General features: G+C 47.5%; 1 protein-coding gene across 4 annotated transcripts in view; it reads left to right on the forward strand.

Annotated features, from left to right (window-relative positions):
• The first annotated feature begins 20,085 nt into the window (after window positions 1-20,085).
• The window catches only part of LOC133348517 (hepatocyte nuclear factor 1-beta-like), a 51,070-nt gene continuing 45,252 nt past the window's right edge, over window positions 20,086-25,903 (forward strand). For all 4 annotated transcript variants that reach the window (XM_061561368.1, XM_061561370.1, XM_061561369.1 and 1 more), the window contains exon 1: window positions 20,086-21,210. In XM_061561368.1, the coding sequence (XP_061417352.1) occupies window positions 20,693-21,210 (518 nt within the window). In that variant the 5' untranslated portion in view covers window positions 20,086-20,692. The remainder of the gene's footprint in view (window positions 21,211-25,903) is intronic.

Below are 25,903 nucleotides of genomic sequence, written 5' to 3' on the forward strand. Positions count from 1 at the left end.
CAGACAGACACCAGCACGCACACACACACACACGCACACACACACGCACACACACGCGCACACACACGCACACACACACGCACACACACGCGCGCACACACACGCGCACACACACACGCGCACACACACGCGCGCACACACACACGCGCACACACACGCACAAACACACGCACACACACACACGCGCACACACACGCGCGCACACACACACGCGCACGCACACACACGCACACACACACGCAGACAGACAGACACACGCAGGTCATAAACCTATCGGCCTGGACACTTGGAAGGGCATCCACACTCAGGGGGGTTGGGGGGGGCCTTTACACAGCGTGGCCCTTGTTGTCACCCAAGAATGATGGCTTCGCTCACTGCCTGCTTTCACTGCCAAGCAATCGGTTGCTATTAATTAGCATAGAGAGACCCCCCCCCCCTCTTCAATTCTGTTGGGTGTGGGGTTTTGTGTTTTACAACTATCGAGACAGAGAGAGGGCAGACACAGATCTGCAGATCCAAACGCCATGTTTCCGGACACGGGCCATTATTATTTTTGTTGTTGTCATTGCTATTGTAGTTATTTTTTCTGAATGAATGAGTGGTTGCAAATGTTTGTGTTTTAGTGTTTTTTGTTGTTGTTGCTCGTAGTTTATTGTCCGAGGTTTTTCATAAATAGAGGCAAGTCACGATCAGCGTGTAGTTAGTGTATCTAACGGTTAGTATTTCTTACAATTAACGTTGTCAAACTATAAGCTCATATTCGAAGTTCACCTGATCAAATGTAAAACATATGTATTCAAAACCGCATGAGCCAAATTAATGTGGGCTTTAAACATACTTTTCCCCTCCCATCCAAAACACGTTTCTTATAAATGTAAACATACGTGGCTTACATTTGGGAGTAATAACGGTCCATATTTAGCGTGAATAAAATATTACGAGTAGAATGAGCGAAGCATTTTTGTATTTGCTAAATGAGAAACTCATCAACCAATTAAATACTATGAATATATACTGCACCTTTAAAGGACACGTAGGGCTAACGATTAAAGACGTATGGAAGTGCGGATCTATTCAATGAATTTTACGAAATACAATTTGGTTTTACATAGCGTATAAATGCAACCGCATGTTCAGACACTGTGCAGAACCACTGCGGCATGTTTATGCCGTAAAGAGAGAAAGAGACAACTGAGTAAGCCACAGAGAAGAACGTTCTAAACGCACAAAACACGTCCAACTAATACCGGGAAATACCATTGAAATTGTCATGCAATTAATGTCAGCCATTAACGTTTCGTCCACTCTGACGAGTTGCAAAACGATGCAGTTCATCCATAACAAAGGTGTGTGGGTTAGATCGCGTAATGATAAACACGTCGTTAAACCCGCCACCACCCGACACAGCCAACTAATAAGGGTTGTCACGTAAACAGAACGTGGCCAATTCGTTACCAATTCATCACACCGGTGTGTTGGAGGGCAAACCCGCAACATTTACAATTCGAGTACGACGTTTCGCTCGTAATTACGAACAGCCTCATCAATGAGTGCAAGCCAGCTGCTGCCGAAACCGAAGCCGTTCCATGCATACGGCGGCGGCATATACATCGTGGCACATGCCCACGTGCATTTTTTTAAATGTTTTTTTTTCGCACAAGGTGGCACACCCGGCACCGACAGCATGCCGCTGAACAGCCACTCGCCGCACAATGGCTCGTTTGCGAGTGTTGTTGGCCCGTTATAAATGTGTATTTCGGCCACCGCTTAAAGAGAGTTACAGCCTCGCGAACGGCCCCCTTAAAAGTGTCACCGCCGCCCTGATTTAGAGCGCGCTTCACGTGAAACGGCGTGACCAAGTCACCCTGATTACGCGTCGCTCATAACTTCCTTGTGGCCGGTGACTAACCGTGAATGCATCTACTGAGCCGCTCTACCCCAGAGGCTGATTTGCTTTACATTTTCTTGAAATCGACTACTCGCAGAACCTATGGGGCAGGGGGTGGCGGGCGGGGGTAGTGTCCCCCTGGTCTCAAGTCGCCCCCCAACCCGATGCCATTTTTCTTAAACAGATCAAACAAATCTTAATTTTAGAACTTTCGTGACTGCAGGAATTATTATTTGGTTCTTTCGGTTAAGTGACGTCTAAAGATAAAATAATAAATTATAAATTATTTAATTTAATTTATTATTTTATCTTTAGACGTGACTTAACCGAAAGAACCAAATAATAGATCAAACAAAGGGGGTCTATTGATCTGATGAGTATCCGAATCGCACTTTACCAAAACACGGATCATATTTAAACTCGCCCATCCCTTTGTGAGTTACGGTGGTTGGTTAACCATACTTCACCGCGCTGGACAGTGCAGTTGGCAGATGGTGAGAGGGTGTCCAGGACTGGTTCACATTTCACTCGCCACCGGTATCGGCTGTGGCCTGCAATTGAACTCAAGTCGCCAGGTCCATAGCGAGAAAAGCTAACCGCTACGCCAACACTCCATCCCCTCCACATCGTGCATACAACATGTTTTATGAAATGCTGTTGTGGAGCATTATGGGTAATAAAATAAGGATACTCCTTTCCTCTCCACGTAGAGAGAAATAGTCCGCCTACCTATTGGTCTTGCAGACCAATGTTATCTAACAGCGTTAGTTTAAGCAGGCACACTTTAAACAAGTTTCAAACCGAATAACGTTAGCCCGGAATGCCAAAACGCAGATAGACTGAAATAAAACGTTAAATTAATTCTTACAAAATTGTGAATCTAAATAACGTAGAGACTAGATACGAACAATTTCTTTCAAATTACTTCTAACCTAATAGTGAGTGAATGTTTAAACCTAATCTTGACATACTAACCACATTGTTGAATTCGTACATTAGTCAGTAGGAAAATGGGTGTTCCGGTAGTGAACCTGAGTGTGTGTGATTTAAATATCTAGCCATCACAATATTATGATGATTTCTCATGCAAATTCAAGTTTCCCTCGTTACATGCAGTCGATGCGTTCCAACAGCACGGTTGGCTACGTACAATTAGCACCGTTGGCTACGTACGATGCGAAAGACGTTCAACATACATACAGCTGCCTGCCGAGTAGCGTGTACGGTAGACACAATGTTGTTGTTGTTGTTTTTTGACTTGCATCCCACTGGGATATTTACACAGGGTTGGTGTACGGTGATTTTTTCTGCAATATTTTGCTGTCTTTTCTTGGATTTTCTGTTTGCACATAGTCACTTTAAGATGTTTTCTTGTTCATGTTTTTGGTTTTTGTTTGTTGCGGTTGCACCCGATTCAAGAGCCGAATGGCTCACAGGGCTATACCTAATAAATGAACTTTGAACTTTGTCCCAGTCTGACCGCATAGCCGCATATGAGTGAATTCAGACTGCATGGAGCGATTTTAGGTAGAAATCGGTTAGCTACATATTGCCGCAATCGCACAAACGGAACCTCGACATATCACCTGTCGCCACCCCTTTAAACCCGAGTGCATTGTGGGTAATATGTATACATACATTGGCATGGAAGGTGGGTGAATAGATGGATATATTAATAGACGGAGAGATAGAATTAGGGCTTAGTAGAGAGTTTTATGGATTCATAGGATGAATGGAGGGATGGATGTATTGGATAGAGGATAGTTGGTGGAATGGATGGAAATGTGAATGAATACATGAACGGGTGTGTGGACTCCTCGGTCAATGGAGGTTAGTTTTGTAGATAGTTGCAGGTTGTTTACGAACGAATGGAGGATTCGATGGATAGTGGAATAGATGGCTGATGGCTGGTGGAATTGACGGTTATTCGGATGAATACAGGGTAAAAGATTGTGAATAAGATGTAGGATCAGACGCATATGGATTGATCGGACGGATGGAGGAATGGAAGATTGTACGGCTGGATGAACTGGTAGAGGGAGGGTGGGAGGGGAGGGAGGGAGGGAGGGAGAAAGGGAGGGGAGGGAGGGAGGGAGAAAGGGAGGGGAGGGAGGGAGGGAGCGGGGGGCCGTGGCGACGGAGAAGTGTGAGCCCAATGATTGCTCGCGGTGCTCGTGTCACGGCTGGCTGCCCCGTGGCTGGGCCGAGGGGTCCGGGCGTGCCTCCGCATAAACCCCACGCTCATCAGAGGCGGCCGCGTGGCGCGCTCGCTCGCTCCCTCCCTCCCTCTCTCAAGCCCATTGCAACACTCGCCCCCAAACCGCTGAGCGAGGGGAATGGAATAAGATGTCCTGTGCGTACCAACAGCAGCTCGGCAGCGGTACCTGGCAGCCAGCCCCCTGCGCGAGCGACACAGGTGACGAGATGTTGACTATCTCGCGGGGAATGAAGGAGGTCGTGGGTTCGATCCACGGCCCTGACGCCTGTTGTATATTGTACGTTTGCGTGTCTCTCTCCCCGTGGTCCGGTTTCTCCCTCCACATTTAGAAGCACGCGTTTAGAGTATGTGGCCGCTGTACTCTTCCACACGATAAGCCACTTTGTTGAGCTGTCATGTGTGGCCAGGTCGCTTCTATATAGTTCAGCGGGCCTTACCTGGCAAAATAAATAAATAAAATATTTCGTTAAGTAGTTAGTTAGAACTCACGACAATCATCGGGCAAGGACAATGGACGTGAACTTCTGTTACACGTAAAGTGCTTTCCACAAATGAACCACAACATATTGCTGATCTCGTTAAGGAGCAAACACCATCACGCAAACTCCGGTCATCCTCGCAGCAGCCATTGAACAAGGACGGCTTTCAGATGCGCTTCTGCGGCCGTCTGGAACGCTCTTCCTTCAGATATTAGGAAGCCACTGGAGCTATGAAGTTTTAAATCATCTAGGTTGAAAACTAATTTCTTTAGAACTGCTTTTTGTGCTTAGTCTGTTGTCCCCCCCCCCGCACCTCCGATTAGCACCGCTGGCTACGTACGGTGCGAAAGAAGTCATACGAGTGGAGCACGACCCACGTCCCCATCACGTTGGGCCACTGCGTGTCCCTCCGATTTTACTGTAACACCTGGAGGACACTGGCAGCAAACGAAAAGGTTGGGTTCATCTCATCCACACACTCGCTAGAGACATCCGAGTCACCGGCACCATGACGCTCTGAGCTGCTGTGATCGCTCTGAGTATTCTTAGGTTTTTTCGGTAAAGTCACGTAGGTAAAAAATAAAAATGAATAAAAGTAAAATGAAAATAAAATAAAAATCACGACGTTTCGGAGGCAACACAAGCTTCCGCCTCCGAAACGTCGTAATTTTTATTTTATTTTTTATTTAACTTTCATTAATTTAAAATTTTTACCTACGTGACTTTACCGAAAAAAACCTAAGAATATAAATCCTTGCAGTCACGAAAGCTTCAAATCTAGAATCGCTCTGAGTGTCACCCCGCGGGCTGAGTTACCGCTCCTCGATTTGGCCGAGGAGCAGCACTCAGTGAGGTCACTCGCGAAGGACGCTGACGTTCAACTGGCTTCGGCGATGAGAGTCGAGAGTCGTAACCGGTGCACTCAATTCGACCGGACAAGCCTCGGTTGTCCGCAGCACTCTCTCGCATCACACCGGCTCACGCCTCCGCCACGAAGCAGCGACATTCGCCCCGGAATACATCCGCTAGGAAGACAATGGGCCGGCAATAGAAGCAGACGCCAACAACTTCCCAGTAATGGACATTAAATCGAGAAAGCCGGCGCGGCACACGTGGGGGGTGGGGGGGGGGGTGGTGTGGGTGGCCAGCACCACGCCAGACCGCATTTGTCTCCCAAGTGGCGCTGTTCACGCACCGCACCCAGTACCCACCAAGCCCGGTGCAGATTAATTACACTGGTCAACACACTTTTTCGGGCATAAGGTATTTCAACGGTTTTAATGTTATTTTGGGGTGCTGATTCCAAATCTGTCATCAGTTGTTGTCGATCACATCAGGTTTTTGAGATATCAAATATTGCATTTTCGATAAAAACTGCAGAAGAAAATATTAAATAAATGTGGATATCTACATAAAATTATATTATAAACACACTATCCTAAAAATACAGCACCATATTTTAACACTAAAGCAGTCACCGACTCGCAACAACTTGCAATCATAAGTGACAGAGTTAATTTCGGGTAAAATGAATGAAAATGAGGTATGCCGATAGCATAAAAATGAGATGTGATAGAGCAAATCTGAGATCAGATTTGGAATCAGCATCCTGAATTTAGTCTAAAACAGCTGCAAAAGTCCAGGCCAGAAAAACATGTTTTTTTTTTGTTGACCAGTGTTATCGACGCCAGGTGTCGGTGGCCATGAGTGGCGGGGTAAATCGAACTCGGACCGCGCAGAGCCGACCCCAGGGTGCGGCGAATTGGGGCCTCCACCCCTGAGGCCTCCACCCGTGGGGCCTCCACCCCTGAGACCTCCACCCCTGAGGCCTCCACCCCTAGGGCCGCACTTTGGGGGGGAGGAGGGGGGGTGCCCTCGCTCTTTGGCGTCACGGTGTCAGATGTAATACTTACGATGAACAAACGTTTAAGAAGAGGTACTCTTTGGGTCTTTCGGTAAAGTCACGGAGCTAGAAAATGTATTTATTTTAAAAAATCACGACGTTTCGATCGCAACACAAGCAATCGTCTTCAGGTGAAAAATACAGCAGGCGAACTGCTGAGCCTCTTCAAGATTTAAGAAGAGGCTTTACCCTTTCTGGCGATAAAACAGGTGTTAAGATGTTTGAACAACAACATAGATGCTTATCTTCTTGGTTCTTTCGGTAAAGTCACGTAGAAGGGAAATAAAAAAAACCCATAATATTTAAAGGGAAATAAAAAATATGAAAATAAAACATAATATTTTTTTATTGTATTATTTCCCTTCTACGTGACTTTACCGAAAGAACCAAGAAGATGAATCCCTGGTCATGAAAGCTTTAAATCGAAATATAGATGCCTATTTCAAGGAATCAAGTCTGCATTAATCATACATTCTTGTGGCAAAAACATGTTCTGATAATATTTGCATTGTCTTTGAAGACAGACTGGCCTCCAGTCCTTCTTCGTGTCCTTGTCTCACCAGCGTGAGACCAGAGAACGGCAAAAGCCGAACCGTGATGCAAACTCGATGCCTTGCACAAGGCGTCTATTCGGTGTTTGATTGCCAGAAAAAGAAAAAATGCCTATTCTCAATTTTTTTATTCTCTTGACACTGGCCAAAAGGTCCCATGGTTGCTGTTTCGTTTGGAGGCGTCGTGGGATTTGCCCCAGGCCCGGCACCCCGCTATGGACGGGCCCTGTACGTCCACGAACACTCAAAAAAACAGATGTGTGGACCGCTTAATCGTCGTCAATGCGTACCAAAAATCTGATTTCTCGTTTGAACTCCGCGCTAGTCCGCGCGAGTGTTGCCATTTGAAACTTAACACGGATCGCTGAGCCAGCTGAAATATCGCATCATCCTCATCCTCTTGCCCGCTTCACACTTTTTTATGCGAATTCATTCTCTCGCTATTATACCGTTGCAGCAGACGCGTCCAACCAGCACAATTTCTAATTAACAGACCTTCTGGACCCGCGAACGCAATTCCGCTCCGGACTGCGGTAAAAGCCAAGTCATTTTAATTCCCTCCTCTCGTTTTTTTTTTATTCTCGCGAGCGACACGGAACCCGTTAATTGACTTTTATGAATGTTCAACCAGATCTGTCCACACGCGCGTGCATCATTTACTGATTTACGTGGGAAACGCGGGCAATGCGTGTGAATCATAAGCGCATCAATCGCCCCCCCCCCCCCACAGCTCTCCTCCCACCCTCCCCCCACCCTCCCCCCACCCTCCCCCCACCTCCCCCACCATCCCCTACATCGATCAGAGGCGTCCGGAATGTCACGGACTTGAGAGATGGCCACAACGCTTTGGCTAAGCCCGCACCCACATCACAGTTATAGAATGAATACTTGTGATCTACAGCCAGCCCCTTTAAGTCACCCATCACACTGCATGTATATTTATATCGGTCCGTCCATCGTTAATCGACTGCTGGATGAAGGCCTCCCCCACGATGTGTTGCGGTCATGTGGGTTTTTGTTGTTGTTGTTGACCATCCACGCTTCAAATCTTGACTTAAAGCTTTCGTGACTGCAGGAATTCACGTTGTTGGGTCTTTCGGTAAAGTCACGTAGATAGGTTCAAATTAGTAAAAATAAAATCAAAGTAAATGCTTCATCGCGCTGGTCGATGCTGCTTTGTTATCAAAAGTGGCGATTCTGCTGACATTAGGCCTGGCCGGGTATCGAACTCAGGTGGCCGACTTCTTATCGCAGCGCGCGAACCACTGCGCCCCCCTACCCCCCACCCCATAGGTAATGATAACGATAAGTCATAATTATGCCAAATATTTACCCAGAAAAGCCTCACTGAGTCTCAACTCGAATATTTTTTTTGTAACGAGGGTGTTGCCAATCATTGGATTGTTTTTTTCCCTTCCAACTCCATTCGCGAGCGTTTGACTTCATGACTGTGGCAGGGAACACTGTGTAACAAAAAACTAATTATTTTGTTCCTGGGTAGTAAGTGTTAATTTCTAATTGCTTATGCCTCGAAGGTACAGAAAATGGCTATTATTCCCCACAAACTTTGCTTTTGTGACCAGGACAGTGATATTTTGAAATGTACCTATTTTCAATGAGAAAACGTGTGCATTTGTGTCATTCCTTCACTTAAAGTCCTGGTCACAAAGGCAACGTTTGTGGGGAATCATAGTCATTTTCTGTACTTTTGAGACGTAAGCAATTAGAAAATAACACTTACTACCCAGGAACAAAAATCGTGTTACATAGTGAAATCAGAGGAACATCTGCCATGCGCACGCGGGCCATGCCACCAGCTTAGCTTCCAATATCCTCCGAGATGGGCCGCCGCCTCCACCACCACCCCAACAATGACTTCACCCTCAGCACGAGGAATGGCGCTTTGGAGAGCGGGTGCAGCGCACACGGGCAGGCGTGTTGCGTATTTAACGTTACTAAACACTACTTGCTACTACTACCCACTCCTTCGTGTCCGGCAGTGTTGTACAAACCAGGATTGGGGCTTCGATTTAAAGCTTTCGTGACTGCAGGGATTCATCTTCTTGGTTCTTTCGGTAAAGTCACGTAGAATGGAAATAATATTTCGATTTAAAGCATTCGTGACTGCAGGGATTCATCTTCTTGGTTATTTCGGTAAAAACATAATAAAATAATGAGAATTATTTTATAATGTTTTATTTTTATTTTATTATTTCCATTCTACGTGACTTTACCGAAAGAACCAAGAAGGGGAAATAATATTATTATATTATTATAGTATTTTATTTTATTCTATTATTATTATATTATTTTATTATGTTTTATTTTTATTATTATTTTTATTTCCATTCTACGTGACTTTACCGAAAGAACCAAGAAGAAGGAGCATTGGGGCTGTCAACAAAACTGGCTCGCGCACGACGTTGCTCACGGAGTGGACGCCAGGGGGCATGGAAGCGACCGGCTGAAACTGCGTCTCGCCTCCGGCATCACGCGACAACACTGGCAGCTCGTGGGGGTCTATTGGGTGAGCGTAGTGAGTCTTGGGTGAGTGGTGAGAGGCAGGTTAGCGGAGAGTGCCTGAGGTTGCAGGCGAGTGTTGGGTTTCGATTGCGGTGAATGTTAGGGGAGTGGTAAGGTGAGTGAGTGTCTATCGAGTCTCGGGTATTTGATGGCGAATGTCTCGTGAGTGTGGGAACGGCGCCGAATAATGAAGAAGAAGCGCCTTGTCCGTGAGACGGGCTGGCCTTCTGTGTTCTCTGCAGGATAAACATGCACCATACAAAGTCATGGTATAGGCTGCCAATGCACGCGTGTTTGGCTAGACATACAGCACTTGAATGGGCACGTACGTGTGTGTGTGTGTATTGGAGGAAACAATGCTGATGCTTTCTACAAAAAATAAACAGAAGCTCCCTTGAGGATAAAATACATCACAAAATAAGCCTCCTTCACATATCAATACCTTCACGTAAAAAAAACAAATCGTATCCCATCAGCCACACAGCCTTCTGGGAGCGCTTAATTTTAAGAGCTCCTGTATTTAACACAAAGCAAAGCCCTGAACGTTTTATATAACCTCGGCCTTAGGCAGTACTCATCGCGAGATGAATCGAATTGTTCCTTGATGTAAACTACTGACCCGCCCCTACTGGACATCTGTGGAGAAGAGCTTCATAGCTCATCGGATTATTCCAGTGTAAATGACGATTCCGATTTTTGTATCAGATGTGGTTGTCAGCAGGGGCAGTTCATAAAAAGCCATTGTTGTGCTGTACTACCGTCCAACGTCTACGCTCACCGTTTGCACCGACTCGCGCTGGCCAGCGTGGTGAAGTATGGTTAGATAACCCCGAAGACCCACTGCATGGAGGGAAGACCTCACTCAAGCCGTGGATTGACACAGGGGCTGTACGAGTACGTGTTGCGCCCCATGATACAACTGCATTGACGTGGAACTGTCCATAAATAGTATAAACTAGCAACGTATTAGCCCATGTTACACCATCGCGGGAAGACGAGTCGAGTCAAGGATGTGTATAGTGGTTTGGGAAATATATAGAGGAATGGGAAAGGGAACAGAGAAGAGAAAGAATGTAAAGTTCGAGGAAAAGGAACGGACATTTTTAGAGTCAAGAAGGGTCAGAAAAGTTGAGGAGAGGGAGCAGTGTCGGATTAAGCTGTAGCATATGTTATACAGAGATCTTAAATTAATAAAAAACACGTAAATATAAAAAAACATAGAAAAATGAACTTGCATAGTAAAGTAATTGTATTTTTTTATTTGATATACAGCCAGATAATACGACAAAGCGCTAACCTTAAACACCCAGTCGTTCATTAAAAAAAAAGTTACTATAGTAATCGAGCAAGTGCAGAATCACTGAGCCGGAATTGATAGCTTGAAAGCATTTTGCGCAGGGCCCTTGAAAGTGCGGGCCCGTAGCTACTACATGTGTAGCTACTTTTGCTACGAGGATAATCGGGCACTGAGAGGGAGGGAGAGGCCACATGAGGGCCTCAACGCTACTGCACGGAGCGGCGTCTGTTTTCAGAGTGGGTGGGGAGAGTTTCAGAGTGGGGGTGGTCACGCAGAAGCCACGTGTTGCACGGGAGGCTGGCGGCTGATTTAGATACACAGTGGAGATGGTGATTGGGCGACTGTGTTTAAATTTAGTGTGGTCATTATAGAAGGGAATTAATTATGTTGGGTGTTGTATATAATGGGGTTGTATTACAATATGTGTGTAACCAATTACGAACTCGTATGTTTATGTATCAATGCACGAGAGTTGCCTACCTTAAGCTTGCACTATATTGAATGCAGTTTAACGACCCCGACTTTGCACGGGGAGGCATTTATCCAGCAGTAATTTACTGTCATTGTCATTGATATGCTACGGATAAAATGTAGACTTTGCAGGGGTTTTTCTTTCAGAAATGTGAATATTCTTCTCGGGTTAAGTTTGAAAAGATCTTAGTCCATGTTAAGTCTTGACTTCTAGTACAGTACATGCATGCGTGTATATATCTACATAGGATACGGAACATGTGGAGGATATACGTTGCTATAGGTGGCACCTCGGTGGCGATATGTTAACTACCTCGCCTGGTATACAGGAGGTCGTGGGTTCAAACCCGACCCGGACGTCTGTGTCTGTATATTTGGAGTTTGCATGTCTCTCTCCCCCGTCCGTGGTCGCATGCATTTTTCTCCGGGTCCTCTGGTTTTTCTCTCCACATTTAGACTCAAAAATGTGTTTAGGGTATTTGGCTGCTATAAATTCCCACTCGATAAGCCATCTTCGTTGAGGTATTATTTGTGGCCAGGCCGCTTCTGAAAAATAGCTAAATATCGCTCAGTGGGCCTTACCTGGTAAAATTCAAGAGAGTTTGTAGTTTTAAATATATATAAATACTAATATTAATTCAGAGCGCTTTGTCTATACACTGCTGGGATGGAAGCTTCCCTAGGCCGTGTGGGTCGATGAGAATGCTGCTTGACCATACTTCCCACGCTGTCCAGTGCGGGTTGCTTTATGTAAATGTTGCTTCGAGACCGGTTCGCATATCACTCGTCACCGACCGGGCAATCGAACCGGGATCGCCGAGCTTTTAGGCCAGTGGTGCGCTAATCGCTCCGCCACCGCTCCACCCGAAATAATATACGTACACGTGCAAATGACGCCGTCAACTTAGATATGCGCGCACGGATTCTACAAACGGTAGACAAGTGGCGATGAGTCACCTGCGTGGCGCAAGCCCAAGCACGTGTGATGTCTTCACCACTAAGTAGCGTCGACCAAGCGCACCGCATAGAAAACACATCAAGGCGCATTGGGTTCAAGCACTGGACACGGCGAACATCAATGGCGAGCTACATCTGTAGTGACATTGAATGAGTCACTGGAGCGCGTGCCGCTGGGAGATTGGTAGACAATGGAGGTAGGGGTAGCAGCCCGTTCTACCAGTTGCACCTGTGGGCAAGGCACGGAGCCTTCTGGGAGGTGCGGAGGGCAGAGCCTGGCCACGCTGGGGAGGATAAAAGGCGAGCACCGACTCACAGTCGGGGCTGCTGCGATCTGGAGTGGAACTCGTCGTGATCGTCACCCTCTTCAAGCTGTGGGTCTAGCAGCATGTTGGCTGTCCCGACCCGGTGTGTGGTTATCCTTTGAGGTTGTGAAGGCCGGAATTAACGAGAGAGAGAACCTCCTACTAGTGTCTGTGAATTGGTACACTACACATCTAAAGCGGCCCTGGGCCGCCTTCCCCTTCAAAGTCGCCGCACTGAGCGGCGTGGTGAAGTATGGTGAAGTTACTCGCCCCATAGCTGCCTGGGTGTCTTCATCCAGAAGTGGATTGACATAGGTATTTTTTTATAATCGTTGTAAACAATCCACTCCTCGTAATGTTATACTTTTATTCACAATTGATATGTTGGGTTCGGGCCATGTAAATGATCTGTCCAATTGCGTGTCGTCAATGCCCTCCACCACCCGGACATAACGGGATAAATAAAATTGTCAGGTGTGAAATGGTTTAACGCACAAAGTATTATTGTTATTATTGAGAATAATATTTCAGCTCACCAGTAAGTTGAATAACAATTCTCATGGTCAAATGTAACAATTAGATATGCATTTAAAATTTAGTTACATAATATTGAAAAAAAATCATTTATATTTTGTGTGCATTTGTCCAATGTTTGAGCCGGAACAATGGAAATCGGATCTCACTGACAGAATAATACATTTAATAAAAGAACACAAATATAATAACCACGAGCCTCACGAGAGGTTTAAATAGATGCTTGCTTCTACCCTCTTTCATGAATGTTCAACGAGTATTCTATATTAATCGAGTGAAGAAGGAATTTCGATATGGATGGATATGTGAATCGAAGTGTAACATTACATGCAGAGCCCCCTGTCAATACATTGCGTGATACACGGACCCGTACGGCATGGCGAGAGTGGTGGGGGAGGAGGTTACATTGGCCGGCAACCTTCATTTATAATCCATCTAATCAGACGCGTCGTGGATTTTTTAAAATTTTCAATCGAACTAGGACCCATGTTTTTTTTTTTAAAGAGAGAGTCCTTGCCGAAAAACATCGGGCAGTTCACTATATAGCAGTGATTGCATTGAAAATCCAATGGAGAGTTTTGCTTGTATTGAACCAATGCTGACGAAATCATGCACTCCCAGAAGGCCTTGCGTGTGATTGACGGGAAGTGTAAAACTAGCATAGATTTTTTGTTTGTTAATTTTAGTTTTTGTGTTGAGACAGATATGTGGAGGAGATGAGTTACAGTCTGCTTATTGTACTTTATTTAGAACCAGGTAATAGCCCATGGCTGAAAAACAAACTCTGCTGGTGAGATGCAGAAGATCGAAACCGGCCCTGATGTTGCTTGATTAAATAAATGCTGCTTGACAAGATGGGTGTGGAGACTCAGTAGACCGATGGACTAACAAAGACAAAGATCCCCCGTATAGCTTTAACAGACGATTGGGGCATGTGCTGTTAGCGAGCACCTATTAAGGCCGGCACGGCACACGAGGGGGTGGATGGCCAATACCACGCCCGGACGCCTTTGTCTCTCCCCAGTCGATGTTTACTACACAGCGCACCCAGGTACTCATTTGAGGCTGAGTCGGCCTCGGGGATGCCCAGGACCGGTTCAGATAATCAGATAATCGTCACTGGGTGTTGGCCGTGAGCGGGAATCGAACTCGGGTCGCCGGGTTTGTAGCGCAGCGTAGCGCTAACCACTACACCACCGCTCCCACGCAAGCACACACACACACAGACACACGCGCGTGTGTTATTCATGTACAGAGACGGAGTCCTGTTTGTATTTGCCATTACCCAATAAGACAAAAGGTTTCTGTTTGTCAAGGTAGACCCGGGATTAAAGAAGGACGGCAATACAAGATAATGTGCACACAGGACAGGGCGAGATCACCAGCTGTAGACCACGTGACAATGGTAAATGAACATTAGTGAACAGTCGCACCGCATCTCCGGTGCGCCACGGTGGCTAGGAGATGTTAACTACCTCGCCTGGTATACAGGAGGTCGTGAGTTTGATCCCGTCTGCGTGTCTTTCGCTCTCATCATCACGGTGGCTATGAGATGTTAACTACCTCGCCTGGTATACAGCAGGTGTCGTGAGTTCGATCCCGACCCTGACGCCTGCTGCTGTATATTTGGAGTCTGCGTGTCTCTCTCTCATCATCATCATGGTGGCTAGGAGATGTTAACTACCTCGCCTGGTATACAGGAGGTCGTGAGTTTGATCCCGACCCTGACGCCTGCTGCTGTATATTTGGAGTTTGCGTGTCTTTCTCTCTCATCATCATCAGCACGGTGGCTAGGAGATGTTAACTACCTCGCCTGGTATACAGAAGGTCGTGAGTTTGATCCCGTCTGCGTGTCTCTCGCTCTCATCATCACGGTGGCTAGGAGATGTTAACTACCTCGCCTGGTATACAGCAGGTGTCGTGAGTTCGATCCCGACCCTGACGCCTGCTGCTGTATATTTGGAGTCTGCGTGTCTCTCTCTCATCATCATCACGGTGGCTAGGAGATGTTAACTACCTCGCCTGGTATACAGGAGGTCGTGAGTTTGATCCCGACCCTGACGCCTGCTGCTGTATATTTGGAGTTTGCGTGTCTCTCTCTCATCATCATCATCACGGTAGCTAGGAGATGTTAACTACCTCGCCTGGTATACAGGAGGTCGTGAGTTCGATCCCGACCCTGACGCCTGCTGCTGTATATTTGGAGTCTGCGTGTCTCTCTCTCTCTCTCATCGTGGTGGCGTTGATTTTTCTCCGGGTCATCCGGTTATTCCCCTCCACGTTTCGAATCAACATTCGTTTCGAGAGCATTTGGCTGCCATGCATTTCTACGCGATAAGCCACTTCGTTGAACTATCATTTGTGGCCAAGTCGCTTCTGAAAAGGAGCTATATGAATTTTGACTTAAAGCTTTCGTGACTGCAGGAATTCATATTCTTCGGGTCTTTCGGTAAAGTCACGTAGATAGGTTCAAAGAAAATAACTAAAAACGGCGACGTTTCGATCGCAACACAAGCGGTGGTCCTGATGATGGAAAGCATGACGACCGCTTGTGTTGCCTTCAAAACGTCGTAGTTTTTTGTTATTTTATTTGAACCTATCTACGTGACTTTACCGAAAGACCCAAACAATAGGAGCTACATAGCTCAATGCCCCTTACCTGGTAAAATAAATAATTAATAGTCTCCTCAAAGAAACAAAATAGTCGTGGGTTTTTTTGTCGTCCATATCATCCCATGTATTAACAATCGTGATTTCTGTGTGGCGACAATGGAACGGAATGTAGATTTACTCACTCGATACAGTACAGGACTGCACATGAATTACTCAGAGGGATGCAACCGCGCCATGAACCCGACCCGCCTGAGTTAAATTCCCAGTACACGCGTAACAAAGAGTCCTGATTTTAATTGACATATATGTATGTTGAACTTCTCTCGCACCGTACGTAGTCAACCGTGATAAAAGGAGGCCGGCGATAGGGAACATACCTCTCGACTATATTCTTGTTTTTTTCGGTAAAGTCACGTAGAAGGGAAATAATAAAATAATATTTATATAAACCAATTTAAAAATATATGAATCCCTGCAGTCACGAAAGCTTTAAATCAAAATTTATACCTCTCGACTCTTCACGTCTTCACGGCGCATTTGTGTTTTTTTTGTTCGTTATCTTTTGGGCGGAAATTTATTTTTGTTCTTTTGGGAATCCCGTCTCTCTCTGCGTTGAGAGGCCGTCGGTGTAGTTAACATGCTAACGACACGTGTGAGTAACATGCTAACGACACGAGGGGATTGCGTGCGTGTGGTAGGTGCGTTCAAAGCCACGCTGAGCACGACGCCTTAGAGAGACGAGAGATCGCGTGAGCCCAGCAACCGCGAACTTGAAACCGTTCAATGGCAACACCTGAACGGATAACGGGCCCAGTTAGTTATTCATTGCCGTGAAGAAGACGAAGGAGACGAAGAAAGGCCGTTGCCTAAAACGTCGCCTATTATCGAGATCAAGGCTCCGTTCCTGGGAGTGATCGGGATTTTGTCAGTGCACCTCAAAGACTATGGAACGCGTTTCCGCTGATGGCAAGACAATCAGAATCCCTTTAGAGCTGTTGAAATCTTCCCTGAAAACTCACCGCCATAGTTTTGGTTGTTCACGCTGCTGGCTCTGTTTTATGTTCCTGCTTTCCCATACGCGGTGGCGCTTTGGGATCCTCACAAATTGAAATTATGATTTAGCTTTCCCCATTTTATAGCAGTGTTTTTTGGGCGAATGTACCGTTGAGTGTTTTGTTATTTGTGCTTGCGCACCGCTGCCAGTCCAGTTGCAGTGTGTGATCTTCACACGATACAGATATCGAACAAAGAATCCCTACTCTTTGTCTGACTTTGCGCGCAGGCAGGCAAGTGCCAATACGGTGCATCAAAATACATCGGGTGACTTTACCGAAAGAACCAAGAACCAAGAAGATGAATCCCTGCAGTCACGAAAGCTTTAAATCTAAATGTACATCGGGTTGTTGGAGCGATGACGCGATGTGTTAACATCGCCTTTGGGGAGACAAAGGCGGCCGCGCAATTTGTTCTGCCCCCCCCCCCCCCACCGTGTGCCGTGCCGGCCTTAGTAAGTGTCGCTACTCGCTAATAGCACTTGCCCCAAAAGTCTGTTCAGGCTATACGGGAGATCTTTGTCTCCGACTTGTTGATGATGTTGCCCAAGTGAAAGGAACGCGTTGAAACGGGTCGAGCGACGCAGGTAATTCACCTGCCGGTCTCATCGGGCAGGGCGACTTTAATCAACATGAACGTCATGCAGTCTCTATGGACGGTGTGTGGAAGAGATCGCGTCTTGTAGCCGAGACATGCAGTGTTCATGTGCGCGCCATCCGCACACAGCATGCATTGGTGTTTATTGCGTAAAAATCGAAATGGAATTCTCTACCCCGTGTCCGTTATGGGAGTGGCGTTTCACCATACTTGACCACAGCGGGCAGTACCGGCTGGTGATGTGCGTGGCGGGCAGGCTCTGGTTTACAGCAGTCACTCGCCACAGGTGTTAGCCGTGGCTGGGTGTCGAACTCAGGTTGCCGGGTTCCATAGAGCGTGTTGCTACCCACCGACTCCGACATCCCGTCGTTTCTATTTCGTGAGTGCGCGTCTTCAGAAAAACGAATTCGTGTTCATTACGATTACGTCTGCACGTGTACCCCCGCACCTCCACATAGCACGGTTGGCTACGTACGGTGCGAAAGAAGTTAAACGTACATACGTTAAACTATTCATACTTGCGGTTTAAGAAGAACGCTAAAGTCGGGCTTAAACAAATTAGATCATTCGCAGTAATTGCTGTAGATCATACAGGCCATGCGTTTACAGATACCACGCTGATATGAGTGAGAAAATAACATCATAAATTCAGAGCTTCCTACACGCGGGCCAATATCTAATTCCATATATCACAAATCACATTGTCTTTCTTACGAAGTTTTTGTATGACGTGTTGCTGAATTCAGATGATATTCAACCACTCGTTGAAAAGACATTAGAAATCGGCGCGCATGGTTAAATATTAATTATCAGCACACGTCTATATATGGTACAAAGACAAAGATCCCCCGTATAACTTAATTATACATTTGGGGCAAGTTCTATTAGGCAGTAGCAGCACCTATGAAGGTCGGCACGACATACGAAGGGGTAGATAGCCAGTACCTCGCTCGGCCGCCTTTATCTGCCTCGTGACGATGTTTACACGTCCAACCAGGTACTCATTTTAGGCTGTGTCGACCTAGGGGAGGCCCAGGACCGGTTCAGATAATTGGTATTGGCCGTGAGTAGAAATCGAACTCAGGTCGCCGGGCTCGTAGCGCAGCGCCATAACCGTTGCACTACCGCTCCCCGCACATCCACACGTGGTCATCAGGTAACCGAGGTTATCATAATTATAATAATAACTGAGGTTAAACATTAAGCCCACAATTAGGCTCATTATTTTAGTTATTACCTACTTTTTTGCACCCATATATACGCGTCCCGCATTAACCAGCGTGGTGAAGTATAACTTTAAAAAAACACCAGCGATCAGCACGCGGCGCTTTGGAAGGCACTCATCCAGCAGTGGATTGACACTCAAATTGCTGCACTGCACGTGGACGCAAGTGGTGCATTGTGAGCCTTTACATGCAGGACCCCCTAATCCTGGGTAAATTAAACAACCAAAGGTGAGAGTCACTTGGTCCCTAACGCAGAACAGGGGCATATCCTTAAGCATCGCCCCAGGTAACCCTTGAAATCAGATCACTCATATCATGCATGATCGTTTAGTTGTTACTAGCAGAAAAGTGTTCGCGTGCAAGCTCGAAAACACAAGACGGCCAATTTATAATCAATATTTGGATAGAAACTGAAGCAGATGAATCCATGTTCTTTGGTAAAGTCACGAAGCGACCGCTTGTGTTGCGATCGAAACGTCGTGATATTTTAATTCACTTTATTGCTTTTTTTATCTGCGCGACTTTACCGAAAGAACCAAAAAATATGAATTCCTGCAGTCACGAAAGTTTTAAGTCAGACGAATCCATCGTTGGTGGGGCCGAACAAAAGTGCGCCCGCTCGCCTTCGCTTCCCCCGTGGAGATGTTGACTCCGCACAGCGCAAGAGGTAAAGCTGCGCTGATATCGGGGAGGTCCACAGACAGTTCGCTGATGTCGCGACACGCCACCGATGTTAACCCTGGCCGGGAATCGAACTCGTGTATCAATCTTGCCGCCGCCGCTCTCCACTTCACACACACACTCACCAGTCCGCTTACATGGGGCGCAATACACACACATATATATATACACACACGCGTCTAATACCAGCAGCCAATACACACAACCCACACATTGTTCTTCCCTCCGCAACCTCCGATTAGCACGCTTGCCTACGTACGATGTGAAATAAGTTCAACATACGCACACACGCGCACGCACATACCCTGCCATCCATCCCAGACTTTACTCGGGGGGGCCAGCTCCCACAACACTCAAGAGTCGGGTCTTCTTCGTACCCGGCTCAACGAACGCACGCCCCCCTGTCTGTACATCAAACACAGACAGACAAATACACACACACACGCACGCGCACGCGCGCGCGCACCAAGATCCGAGACGCCACAGCTATTGGCCGCTACTAGATCAAGGTGTCTGCCGGGTTAATATAAAGGCCCCGAGTTGTCGCGCCGAGCCACGAGAGCCCCTCTCGCCCCATCTCATCTCGCGTCCTCTCTCTCTCTCTGCGTCGGCCTCTCCGCGCGTCAATTGCCAATGCGGGCGGGGCGGTTGTGGCGTTCAAAGTCCGCAGGTTTCGGAGGGGGGTCGGGTGTGTAGCGAATAAATAAAAGGGAAGAGGGAGAGAGAGGGGGGGGGGGCGCTGCACTATCAGTGAGCCTGAGTTGGGGGTTGTGTGAAGGGGGGAGGAGAAGAGAGCGAACGAGAGAGAGAGAGAGGGAGGGCAAATTTACTCGTTTCAAATGTAAACAGGCGCTGGCAGGGGGCAACGAGGGAGACTCGCGCACACACACGCGGCGTGCAGTCGTCGGTGAAGCTGCCGTGCCGGGCTCGCAAGCACGGGAGGGGGGCGGCGACATGGAAGGGCTGAGCGGCGAGATTTGAGTGAACTCTTCGTTTCCCCGTCTATCTTCTTCTCGAGTCGGAGGGGGAGGAGGGGGGGGGAGGTGTGTCAACCTGTGGCCGAGGTGGACATCGCGTCTCATCCACAACCATCATCGCCGTCGTCTCGTCGTCTCGCTCCGCTGTTGGCCGCTGCCAGTGGGACATCTCGACCCTTATGGACGAGGCGAAGTGAATTTTTACAGCGGCGGCGAGGTGCGTGGCCGTGCGACAAGCGCTTTGCTTAGAGGGGTCGAGGAGCCTGTGCTTAGACCGTAGCACGTACGAGAGACAGCAGCGTTACATCGAGCAGCAGCGGGAGGGGGCGGTGGTGGTGGTGGTCGTGGTGGTGAACGCGTACAGGTGGTCGCGCGCGCACCGCGCGCAAAGGGGAGATCGCACGCACGAGAACGCGACAATGGTTTCCAAGTTGACGGACATCCAGAGGGGATTGCTCAACGATCTGCTGTGCTCCGGGGTGAGCAAGACGGCTCTGATGGAGGCGCTCACCGAACTCGAGCCAGCGCTGGGCGCCTACGACGACCTTCACGTCGGTGGCGGTGGGCACGGCCAGCAAGACCTCCCCCCGGCTCCAAACAACGCCACGAGGGTTCTGCAGCACGGCGACGGCGGTGGTGGTGGTGGTGGTAGCAACCACGACCATCAAAGCCATCACCACCTCTCAATGGGCGGCGGCGACGGCCCGGCGGAGTACATTAACCTCAGCAACGGGCAGCACCACCAACAGCATCATCAGCAGCATCAGCATCATCATCAGCAGCAGCAGCACCAGGTCGCGCGGCGGAATCACCTGTCGGGCGACGAAACGTCGGAGGATGGAGACGACATGGAGCCGCCTCCAATCTTGAAGGAGCTGGAGAGCTTGAGTCCCGAAGAAGCGGCTGAGCAGCGAGGGGAAGTGGATCGACTCTTACGGTAAGACGCGGTGTGGGCTCTGTGTGTAAGACGCGGTGTGGGCTCTGTGTGTAAGACGCGGTGTGGCTCTGTGTGTAAGACGCGGTGTGAGTTCTGTGTGTAAGACGCGGTGTGAGTTCTGTGTGTAAGACGCGGTGTGGGCTCTGTGTGTAAGACGCGGTGTGGCTCTGTGTGTAAGACGCGGTGTGGGTTCTGTGTGTAAGACGCGGTGTGGCTCTGTGTGTAAGACGCGGTGTGGCTCTGTGTGTAAGACGCGGTGTGAGTTCTGTGTGTAAGGCGCGGTGTGGTTCTGTGTGTAAGACGCGGTGTGGGTTCTGTGTGTAAGACGCGGTGTGGGCTCTGTGTGTAAGACGCGGCGTGGTTCTGTGTATAAGACGCGGTGTGGGCTCTGTGTGTAAGACGCGGTGTGGTTCTGTGTGTAAGACGCGGTGTGGGTTCTGTGTGTAAGACGCGGTGTGGGTTATGTGTATAAGACGCGGTGTGGGCTCTGTGTGTAAGACGCGGTGTGGTTCTGTGTGTAAGACGCGGTGTGTGCTCTGTGTGTACGACGCGGCGTGGGTTCTGTGTGTAAGACGCGGCGTGGACTCTGTGTGTAAGACGCGGTGTGGCTCTGTGTGTAAGACGCGGCGTGGGTTCTGTGTGTAAGACGCGGCGTGGACTCTGTGTGTAAGACGCGGCGAGGGTTCTGTGTGTACATAATGTTGCATCTCAAGATTAATCGATGTAGGCAAAGCGGTAGTCTGTCTCCGTTCGCCCAAAACAGCGTTACATATCTATAGCTGCCCCCGTATGCAGAGGTTTGATTACGGTAGATTGTTCATAATATTACACTTTTGTTATTCGTTATGGACTGCATAATTGTGGATTCGTGAATATACGGTGTGTGTTGAATATAGTGTCATTACATTACGATTTTATAATTCCCTTTTGCGTGAATGTAATCATATTTATAAATATATAGACGTGTTGGGCATATGATATACGTTCTATATTTATAACCATATTTAAAACGTACGGGTAGGCGTGCGAGTTATTATTGTTCCAACAGTCTGTTAACGCGACACGGGTGAGAATTGTTTCTTTATTTGGAAATTAGTGTATTTAGGTTTCCCTCGCTCTACGCGGCAGTAGATGCGTTCCTAAAAAAGCGTGCAAAGCAAAACCGTACGAGATACTGTTCCACGCCCGACAGCACGGCTCCGTCTGAGTGAATTTAAACCGCATGTCGCAAAGTTTGTGCAGAAATAGGTTACCCGCGGTGTATACGCGAAATCGCGAAAACACCGAACACGCATAAAGCTCGGCAAACCTATGCATCGCTGCAATGCGCTTGCGATGTTACGCAGCACACAACGTGTTGCACAAATAATTTACGAGAAGAGTGTGTTGCTTAAAGCTGTATATATGCGCGTTGAGATTGAGTAGTCTGTATATGTGCGTGCGTATGCCGAATTTGGAACTATGTTTCCGATCGCGTGTTTTTTTTTACTTGAATACCAAACAAAAACACTTTAATTGTGATAAAAAAAAAATACCTGGGCTATATTTTGAATTTTAAATAAGGCTGTTAATAACGGTTATCACACTGCTAAAGACCATCCGAGTTCGATTCGGCTAACATTTGTGGCGGGTAATATCTGAATCGGTTCTGAGCGCTTGTATAAATCAGCCTAATAATAATTAACTTTATAAAAACAAATCTATAATTTGCAAAGGTAGAAAATCTTAGGAAGTTGGTTAAACTTTACAATTGCCGCTTTGCCTATTTACCGGAATAGTGTAAAATTATTAAAAATGTTCAGTGACAGATATACAAAGTCTGGCATGGACTGCTTGAACATTTGCTCGAGATATTCCTCGGACAAAAACCGTGTTAGCGAGACGCCTGAGCATTCAAACAGCTGCCTTTCTGCTTGTCCAGCATCAAGTCCGCATGAATATTTTATTTGTCCCTAAACTGCCCAAATCGTGTCTATATATTCGAACAATCTGCGTGTGTGTGTGTACATAACACGTAGGGTTTCGAGACCATTATCCATAATAGAGATGTTTGGGTGAGATCGCGTAAATATGAAGGTGTCGTGAAACCTGCCACCACCTGACACAGCCAATTAGTAAGGTTCGTCACGTCAACATGCCCGTTTCGTGTCTAGTTCAGCACACCGGTGTGTTGGAGAGCAAACTCACAACATCTACAATTCGAGTACGACGTTTCGCCGGTAATTAGAACTAGCCTCATCAGGCATTACTAATTGGCTGTGGCGGGTTTAACGACGCATTTATGTTTACGCGATATTACCCAAAAGCCTCTATTATGGACACGTGTAAACATTTTCCTGGTTTTATCGGTAAAGTCACGCAGAAGGGAAATAATAAAGTAATAATATGTTTTTTTCCTTCTACGTGACTTTACCGAAAGAACCAAGAATATGAATCCGTGCAGTCACGAAAGCTGTAAATCATGTGTGTGTATATGTTTCATATTGTGTACACACATATATATATACATAGCCACTCGTGCAACTTAATTTGCGCACAACTTTCTCCGGCAATGATTTGTATAACATGGTACTCGCCCCGTCTCTGGACTGCAGGGATGCCACGTGTGCACTCCGTACACGTACATAGCCCATAGCTCTCGTGCTTATTATATTTAGTCGGCGTTGGGGGGTATAAGAGCGGCCAAACTCTTGGCTCTACACCTCGACATGCACGCGTGGTGTTTGACCAGAGGCGGCGGACGACGTGTACCGCTCAAAAGGGCCCGCGGCACGTACGTGGCTGAGCGAACAGGGCACACAGTGGCATTGCCGGATTCCCATTATTTAAAGTGTCGCACGCTGCGCACACAAAACAAGCCGTCGCGGGTCGCTCGATGCCGAGTAAATTGATTGGTGGCGAGACGCCGATGTCGGCGCGCCGGGAGCCGCGAGAATGACCGAAATTTCGCGTCTTTATTCACAATAATATCACTACTACGCCGCAGATTACCATCTCGACAATGTCATATCACTCCGGCTTTACGCTTGTAAAATATGTATTTAAACAAAAATAGGCGACGTTTTAGGAAATGTCCATTTTTCACAGCGCCTATCTATGTGCTGTGAATAAGGGTTATTGCCCGAAACGTCGCGTAATTTGCTTTTTTTACGGCCACGGAATTGTTAACGAATGTGTTTTTTTTTACCGAGTACAATTCCCAACATCCCCCCGCGCCCCTTCCTCTTAAATTAGACATGATGCCTGTTTAAACTTTTAACAATAGAAAATATTTACACGAGAGTGAGCAAATATAAACAGCGCTTAAACTTGTAACAATATGTACACAAGCGAGTTAATTATAAATAGCGTAACAATAAGGTAGAGCGTAAGACGCGTTGAAATTAAAGGTGATACTACACGTGACGTAATGATGTGGAGCGGTGGCGCAGTGGTTAGCGATTCGATCGCCGGTATGAACCGGTTCTACGCTGAACCAGAGTGGTGAAGTATGGTCAAACAACTGCCGTTGAACGACGCGCAGTACGTAGGCTTCCATCCAGCGGTGAATTGACGCAGAGTTTGTCAATCGCTACGTTGTTGTTATTATCATTGTAACGTAGTATTAAAAAAACCTTAGAATGCAACGCTTTAGTCCAATAATGAAGACACAATACCAAGCAAATTCCCAGCAGCAGCAGCAGCAGCAATGACTCTGGTTGATGCTCTCTCTTTCTCGCTGCGGCAATAGACTGCACTGCGTATTGGTTACTAATTATCCAAATAAAGGTTATTATTGCTCTCATCTGGGCAAAACATAAACCCGAGGCGAGCGATGGCAAGGGTTCTAGATCTCTGATGATTAACTTCTAAATGTTTATGCTTGAGCGGGGGGGGGGGGGGGGTGTCGTAGCGCTGAATACGGAGCAGGCAGAGAGGGCCGCGCGCCACGCGCAGCGGGACCCGTTCGGAGCTTCTGCGCGTCAAGTTGGGGGAACACGCCGCGCGCTCGAGAGCCTGATTGTTGTGTACGCTCTGCCGATGAAGGTTTGAAAACGTGAATTGTATTGTGTGTGTGTGTCTCTCTCTCTCTCTGTCTCTCTCGGTGCTGTGCAGCGGCTTTTTGTGCGTTAACGTGCGGGTCACGATAACGCCAACGTCTGGATAGGTCCAACACGGATGAAACGTGCGCGTGTATGTGTGTGTGTGAGGGAGCGGTAGTGTAGTGGTTAGCGCGCTGCGCTACGAACCTGGCAACCCGAGTTCGATTCTCGCTCACGGCCAACATCAATGACAATTATCTGAACCGGTCCCGGACCTCCCCTAGGTCGACTCAGCCTTAAATGAGTACCTGGTGCGATGTGTAAACATCGCCAATAGGGACACAAAGGCGGCCGGGCGTGGTGTTGGCCACCCACCCCCTCGTGTGCTGTGCCGGCCTTTATAGGTGCTCGCTAACAGCACTTACCCCTACAGTCTGTTGAGGCTATACGGGGGTTCTTTGTCTTGTGGGGTGACATATTCTGAGCTACGATGGGGGGAAAGCGTTGGACTTGTTAACGCTTTCCCAGCTACGGCGTGAGCGCGTGAATGTCATTCTCGCGAGTCCCGTCTGTCTCGTGAGGATGATCCGGCACGACCGACACTTCTGTATGTGCGCAGTTGTGTGAATGTTATTTTTAAGAGGAGAGGATGAATGATACACTTTGCAGAA

The sequence above is a fragment of the Lethenteron reissneri genome, chromosome 27, assembly GCF_015708825.2.
Source record: "Lethenteron reissneri isolate LAM-NWPU_2019-01 chromosome 27, ASM1570882v1, whole genome shotgun sequence".
Taxonomy (NCBI): domain Eukaryota; kingdom Metazoa; phylum Chordata; class Hyperoartia; order Petromyzontiformes; family Petromyzontidae; genus Lethenteron; species Lethenteron reissneri.